Below are 7878 nucleotides of genomic sequence, written 5' to 3'. Positions count from 1 at the left end.
CAGTATGTCATTTAATAATGTTTAAATGCATCGCGCATTCACCAATCACAGTCCCTTGTGCTGGCAGGAGTATATCGCTTAATTAGCAATTATTAAAGATGTCACGTAACATGAACATATTCTCTCAAATGGATCAAAATGTTAAAAACCCCAAAGCCTGCAAATAATATTCGGAAGATGATAAATATAGATTTTATGACTTCAGTCAAACCTAGGTCAATAACAGAGATCATTTACATTATAGTACTTGAAATCCCATACAATAATAGTTAAGCCTTCGTTGGGATAATCGATTGTTTTCATTTCAGAGGATGAAACAAATCAAGTGCAGCCAAGTATGACAGTTACAACATTGATTCAGGTCTGACCTTGAAACCTCTCACTTCTATTGCTGTCTTAGTCTCTTACCCAACATAAAATAGATAATAATGAGCAGGTTACCGTCGCCACAGCCACAACTGACACAGCCGAATATTATGACATGTCGTAATACATGCTTTGGGATATTATTGTCAATAAAGTCACCAAATAAATCAGTAATGATTGATTACCACTCAACAGAGCAGACCAATTGAAGTATAATACAATTACAATTTGTAATGTAATGTTGTAATTGTATTGTTGATATTATACTGTACATTGTACTGACATGACAGCCTTCATCTTGTCTTTTCACAAAGACCTTGGAAGACCCCCTTATCACACAGGTCAAATAATTTTTCCTCTCTTGATTACAAAACACACACGTGTTTTAATCCATTGTATTACTTGTATTGGTGTTGGCTGAGGATTCATCAAGCAGCAGAGCACACAGTTGTACAAATGAATATACTCACTGTCACTAGTACCCATCCAACTCACTTGGACACTAAAACCTCCTGCCTTAATCTGTTCTGAGCTGGTGAGATGCACTAAACCACTGTGGAATCAGGATTGCATTCAGTGGGAACACAGCCATAATCCCCTTCTGCCCTCTTCACTGTAAACACTATCTGCTTGGTGGGGTTATTGCACCACCGCATTTGTTCCGACACAATGCTGCAGTTTTTTAAGGCAGTACCGGACAAAAGAAAGAGGGGAACCTAGGTGCCCGATAGTCAGAGTTTATTTTTCATGGTTAAGGACAGGGTCCAGAGAAGAGATGGGCCTCTGCCATTAGAGCATGCTATGTGTTAAAGTGGTTAGACGGTGGCGTTACTGGCCCTTGTCCGCTTTCCGGAGGGTTCGCCACGCTCCGGTCTTGATGTGGCACAGGGTCCGGAGACTACTGCAGGCCTGTCGGCATGGCGAGGGCTACCATGTCCCGGGGGTATATGACAACAACCATGAGCAGGGCACTGCGGAGGACACAGTGTCCTTTCAGGTAAGGATATCAAATCAGACACTTGACTGTATCCCATACATTTTCCTGTGTGCTGTAACGTATTGTACACATGTTGAATTTCTATTAGACTTGGTGGTTTACATTAACTGTATTCTCATGTTTTTTTCCGTTTGCATACATGGACTGTAACATTCAAGTCAACTGCATTAAACAGTTACAGTCATTGTTTGTCAGTTTTTCAGTCAAAAAGATAACTACACAAAATAAATACTTCTTAATTGTGTATTAATGCTTTATATTCATACAGCTTTTTCATGAACATGTATTTGAGTTATGTATAAAAAGATAACAATTTGACGTTTAGGAAGATTGTACATAAAAACGAATATTAACACAAACATGTTTATACAGATGTGATTGCTGTTCTCTCACATTGATATTAGTGGATTGTAAAACACACTGACATTTGTTTTGAGTAGCCCTGGATTACCAATGTCTAAAAGTGTCTATGACTCCAGCCATTTTCCTTTCTTGGAAGTCGAAACACTATTTATGGCATAATTTCCTGTCTGAACCCCACTAAGAAGATTAAATACAGTTGACTTGAATGTTATGACCACAAATAGAGGATATACTTAATACATATATACAGTATATATAGAGATTTTATGTTGCCACCTTCAACATTATGGAACCACGGCAACAAGATAGATATCTCCACAAAAGGTTTTAGTTTAGGGAGAACTATTACTTGACTGTTAGCATCTTGGCTGTTAGCATCTTGGCTGTTTGCATCGTGGCATCCAAAAATAGCTGTCTTTGGAACGTGCTCTTCAGTGGTTGGGAGCCTGATTACTTCTAGGTAAATGGATAAATTAAGATTTCCGTTGGCTTTGTGTAGTGAGTAGGGCTGCTTAACTATTTATGGAAGTTTCTTGAGGGTAATCATGATTTGGATGACTTTCTACTTCTGAACGACAAGGAAGTTGATTTAGGATTTAGAATTCAGAGTGTTGAAGTCATGTGTCATATAATGGTAAAAGTACCTAACACTCTAAATTATATAGTTTAATAATGCAACAGCTGAAAGAAAACACTTGACCAGCACAAAACAAAAGATGTGGTTTTGACACAAGATAAAACTGATCACATGCTTGGTTGTGTGTAGGTCGTCCAAGTGCTGGGACCCAGGTGTCTGCATATTTAAGAATGTGACTTACAAATGCCTACATGTTTCGAAAACCCCCATTCACATCATTCCAGGTTAAAATGACACTGTGTTTGATATACATGTAAAAGTCCATAGGCTGATATTAACAGTGGTTAAACTGTACTAGGTAACATGTGTGGGCACAAACTACCATGATAAGAAAACAATTACATTTGAAATTCGGTGTAGAAATACAACTCCACATGACAGCATGACATGTAGTATCATCTAAGCATGGAATTTAGATTTTTTTTTGTAAGAAGTAGTTTACTGTGGTTTTCATCTCTCGTATCTATTTCCGTGTGCTCAGTTATCTTCTGAGATTCTCAGTCTCTCCCAAGGCTAAGCAGCACTTTAAATACCAATTATGTCTGAAAGGGCTCCTGCTTTTGAATACACTTTCTCAATCAGAACTGGCTCCATTATGGACCACGCTCGAACTGCCTCAGAATACCACTTGGCAAACTTGCTTGCTATCAGAATAAATCTGAGCCTTATCTTCTAACCACTGTAGAACATATGTTGTTTCTGTTGGATTGTGTCTGTCTAGCAGACACTGTGGAATAAATGTCTGTGCTCGCTGTGAAGACTGTGTGTCAAGTCATCACGAAATGTGTGCAGTTTGTTGCTATGACCAAATACTGGGAATTGCAAAGGGATAACAAGTGACAAAGAGAAGGTCACACATCTCTCTGAGGGACCAAGTGAGTGGTCACTTGGGGTCTGTCCCATTTATGCAGATCACTTCTTCTGATGTGGCACCATCTGAGTGTGAAAATGTACAAACACAGATGCGTCTGTTTGGAATCTGGAGCATATAAAGTAACATTTTGCTATAATCCAGGTTAACTTAATGTGACTGTGCAAATTGTGGATTTCTTTATACTTGCAATAAAGTCGCTTCTCAGTGAGAGTAACCAACAGAAGCTTCCAGAGACTTCAAGGACAGTCTAGTGTTTGCGCGGATTGCCAAGGGCATTTAACTGAAAAATTGACCGTATAAGTAAAAATGTATTCATCTTGTTGACCATTATGAGTTATTTTTCCAGCCATTGAAGATTAAGTCTGTTAGAAACTAGATTTTGAGCACAGAGTGCCATCTGGTGTTCACGGAACAGTAAGTTGATGCTCACAATGTAACATAATAAAGTAACAGTTTTGTTGTAGTCCTGTACATTTTTACACATCGTTGTGACAAAAATAAGCAAGCCTATCATATTGTCTGCGACACATAAATACAACATATCCTACAAATGACAGTATTGTGTCTGACTAAAATTATGGCTGAGAAACACCTGTGACTGAGTCGCCTTTTACACAGATCTCTGTTTTTAGTTTCACCTGGAAGGCAATTTCAAAACCAGTGTTACAAGATGATCATACGTTTGACTAACATGTAACTGGATGTAATAACTCATGTACTGGATGAAATACTACACGTGCATAGATGTTTTGCTTGTTTGTTTGTTTTCAGTTTATTTTAACTGTCGCAGCACGCACCAGACCTGAAAGCAACTGACCTTGACTGTTGGCTGACTCAGACACAGGGGGTGTATTGCGCAAACACCGTTCAGAACCATGGACAGCGACACTTTCAGACGCATCTCTTTCATTTGCATGTCTTTATTAATGTTGTCAATACATCTCTGTGGTTCGTTCGTTTGAGTCGATGGCTCTCAATAACTTACATCATCAATAGTGATCATGTACAATGACTTAATGCCTAAGTAGGCGCTACAGAATCCTGATATTGATCGTCTATTGAGAGACTTTTAGGTGGAATTTCATTATGGTCTGAAAAACTTAAACTAGTTTTAATCAAGATGATTTTATGCGTATTTGATGTCTCCTTTCACTGTTTGAGAATATCATTATTACTTAACGCCAAGCTGCAATCAGATGTGCACAATAAATCTGTGACATCTAGAAAGGGGTTTTACGCTTCCACTACTACTACTTGGAGACGATACGCATGCGCATTGACACATAGCAGCCGGTCGGAAAAAAAAGCCTTATGCCAACGGATGTAATAGAGGCAAAGAATTACCTCTTCTCTCTGGGTATACATGTTGAAATTGTAAGTATTGGCTACCAATTATGTTTATTTTCACGAACTGTTAGTAAGTGAAGTGTGTCAGATCGTTTTCTGGCGTCTAAAATCGCATGTCACTATCTGGCTCCAGTGAGCTTCTAACAGATAGCCTATGTCTTTTCGGCGGTTGTCCAGGGTGATGAAGCTGTATGGTAGCTGTTTTTCATGGTGGCACTTTTCCTTGATGAGATGTGCAGTATAAAGCAATGGATTTCATAATGTTTTATTCGCACAGGACCACTCATTTACCACTATCTATTTTCCACCACAATCTACAAAAGAAAAACTATTTAGCTTTAAGCAGTGCCTACATAATAATTGTGCCTGTATAATGAGTACCACGACCACCTCCACCCCCGTTTTATCCTCTATAGCACATATCGCTATGCATTTTGTGTCTGCTTTGAGTAACCTATCCAATCACAGCAGCCGCAAATGCTTCTTGAGTCGCCACAGTATGGTAGTATACGTAAATCTCTGCGTAACCCCCGTTTCCCACCTCATATGGATCCATTTTAGAAATTGACAAATCGCTTTGTAAACTGTTTAATGAAATTATGTGATAAAACGATAAAGCGTTTGGAGATTCACATGGTGCCTTCAGGTCCCAACCTGCCTGCGCCAAATCGACTGACATTTCAGCCTAGAGAGGCATCGGTTTTTCTTGGTTGGCTGTATGTTGCCAAAGCGAGAGCCCAGAGGTTGACCAGACTATTGCAATATTCTATAGGACATCCTGCTGGTGTCCAAATGACACACAATGCACCTAAGCCTACATGGGTTGATGATCCATATTGCTGATCAAATCGAAGCTTAAATATATAGTGTACAGTATCTTGGCATAGTAGGCCTACCGGCCCATCCTAGTGCCTGTAGCTTACTGTAGGCTTTATTTTTAGTGGTAGAAACCACTGAAACACTATTGTACCCGATTATTTATTCTATGGATCCATTTTATTACAATGTGGATTTAAAGTTGCAATGATGGGCAACCTATCCACAAGAGGAGTGTGGCATCAACATTTATATACAATGTTACTGCTGAAAAACTATTGCGGTTCAGTTAACTATAACTCATAAGCTACATTTGTGATTTGTTTAGATTTTTTACAATTGCAATGTTAGATGCCTAATCTAATTTGTGAGATCGATTGTGGCAGGAAAACGTGCTTAATCATCTAACCCTGTCAAGTTACTTATGTTACTCCTGGGCCCACCATAACCTACTAAGCTAAAGAGGCCAGGAAGGTTTTTAAACAGAGACACTGTAAGTAATTACTTACTGTAATGCCCACACAGCAGATTACTGTACGTTGGAACAGTTGTTAATTTATGAAGGGAAGTAATTGCTTGTTGAGTCTAGAGGTTTTAACGCTTATTTGTCCTGGTCAGAACTCCTGGTTGGCACGCACTGGCTCACCTGGGACTGGCCAATGGATGAGAGAATTCAAGCTATTGCAAATACTCTCTGGGACCTTCTCATATGCTTATGCTCCAGTGTCAGCGTGGTCCTCTCTCATCTCTCTCTTTCTGCCTATTTCTATTTAATTATTTGTGTGTGTGTCTCTCTCTCCTCCTCTCTCCCCCCCCTCCTCTCTCTCTCTCCCTCTCTGTCCTCAGCCCATGGGATCAGAGCGGATGGAGATGCGAAAGCGGCAGATGTCGGTGCAGCAGGAGACGGCGGCGGGGGGCGTTGCACCGGCCCAGCAGGACCAGCGGGGTCAGGGGAACCGAGCCTCCAATGCCTGCTGCTTCTGCTGGTGCTGCTGCTGTAGCTGCTCCTGGTAGGATGCCCCCTCTCTCCCTCTCTCCCCTCTGTTCCCCTTTCATCTACACAGCACACACCCAGTGGGGGTAACATAACTGCATGCACGGTAGCTGAGCTCCTTTGCTAGGCTACATGCTAGCAGTGTCTAGCGACATGCTTGCAGTGTCTAGCGACATGCCAGCAGTGAAGCCTGCGTGGATCGAGCAGCGATCAGAGTGTCTACAGCATCAAAAGCAGTAAAGGAAATTTTTAAATAACAAGCCGTCATTTTGACAGTTGGTCACAAACCGACTGTTCAAAACACGTCGAGTGAGTGTGGGAAGTGGGGTATTAGTTTGTAGGGGTGTGATGTGCTATGTGTACTACCTCGCAGTCTCACTATTAGGAATGAAGACAGAGAGGAGAGGAACCGGAGGGCCTCGTACGATGTCAAAGCTGAGGGGAGCACTGATTGTGATGACAGGTTTGTCACACCATCATGCCACACCTTAATGAACCGTAACATGATGAAATGACAGACCAGCTTTACACTACAAACCATTCATATCTAGTTTAGCTTTGGCTAGTGATGATAACTCATTGAAAGCCTGACAAGTATACACTCTACACCTAGCCTGTATGTATTTGGCTGAACAATGCCAGACCCGCTGAGTGGTATACGTGTGTGTGTGTTCTGTAGCCCAATGCCCACTTTGGAAGAGGCCGAATGCTGGGGGCAGTCGTTTGACAAGTTGATGGACTGCCCTGTGGGGAGGAGTGCCTTCCGGCAGTTTCTGCGCACAGAGTTCAGCGAGGAGAACATGCTGTTCTGGCTGGCCTGCGACGAGTTCTGCAAAGAGACCAATAAGAGCACTATTGAGGAGAAAGCCCGGCTTATTTATGAAGACTACATCTCAATCCTTTCACCCAAAGAGGTGTGAACTTGCATGCATAACTCACTCAGTTCTATTGTGTTTGATCCTCATGAAGTGGACACTGTTTCTCTTGAATATGAATAAATAAAAACGTAACCTGTTCTCATTGCGTTTGATCCCCAGGTGAGCTTGGACTCCCGGGTGCGAGAGGTGATCAATCGGAACATGCTGGAGCCCAACTGCCACACATTTGATGACGCCCAGCTGCAGATATACACACTAATGCAAAGAGACTCTTACCCTCGCTACATGAACTCCCAAGCCTACAAAAACCTGCTCAACACCCTTTCAGAGCAGTCCCCTGAATCCTAGATAATGACCTGTGACCTTTTCTCGATTTGACCCCCTGTCCTTCCTTTCATTTTGTTTTTTTTGTATGTTAGTGTAGAATAAGCGACCCGGGCCTTGGAACCCGGCCCTTCCAGGGATCTGAGTGCTATAGCGATCTACACCTGACAGAAGACTCAGGTCTCAAAATCTCCCGAGGGCTTAACACCACAAGTACTGCTACAGATCAACATAGCAACTCACTCCAAAGGAATATTACGAAACATTTCTGTCAGATTTATT

The 7878-nt window shown here is 41.4% G+C and overlaps 1 protein-coding gene across 1 annotated transcript; it reads left to right on the top strand.

The window, feature by feature from the left end:
• The first annotated feature begins 1280 nt into the window (after nucleotides 1–1280).
• rgs20 (regulator of G protein signaling 20) lies at nucleotides 1281–7871 on the top strand. Its single transcript, XM_047028148.1, has 5 exons — nucleotides 1281–1363; nucleotides 6247–6410; nucleotides 6780–6857; nucleotides 7074–7308; nucleotides 7432–7871. Exons 2-5 carry the CDS (start codon nucleotides 6250–6252, stop codon nucleotides 7618–7620), a joined length of 663 nt encoding a protein of 220 aa, XP_046884104.1. The 5' UTR covers nucleotides 1281–1363; nucleotides 6247–6249; the 3' UTR covers nucleotides 7621–7871.
• Nucleotides 7872–7878: the final 7 nt, after the last annotated feature.

The sequence above is a fragment of the Hypomesus transpacificus genome, chromosome 10 (assembly GCF_021917145.1).
Source record: "Hypomesus transpacificus isolate Combined female chromosome 10, fHypTra1, whole genome shotgun sequence".
In the NCBI taxonomy this organism is placed as follows: domain Eukaryota; kingdom Metazoa; phylum Chordata; class Actinopteri; order Osmeriformes; family Osmeridae; genus Hypomesus; species Hypomesus transpacificus.
Note: the sequence above shows the minus strand (reverse complement) of the source record. Positions and strands in the feature narration are given on the sequence as shown.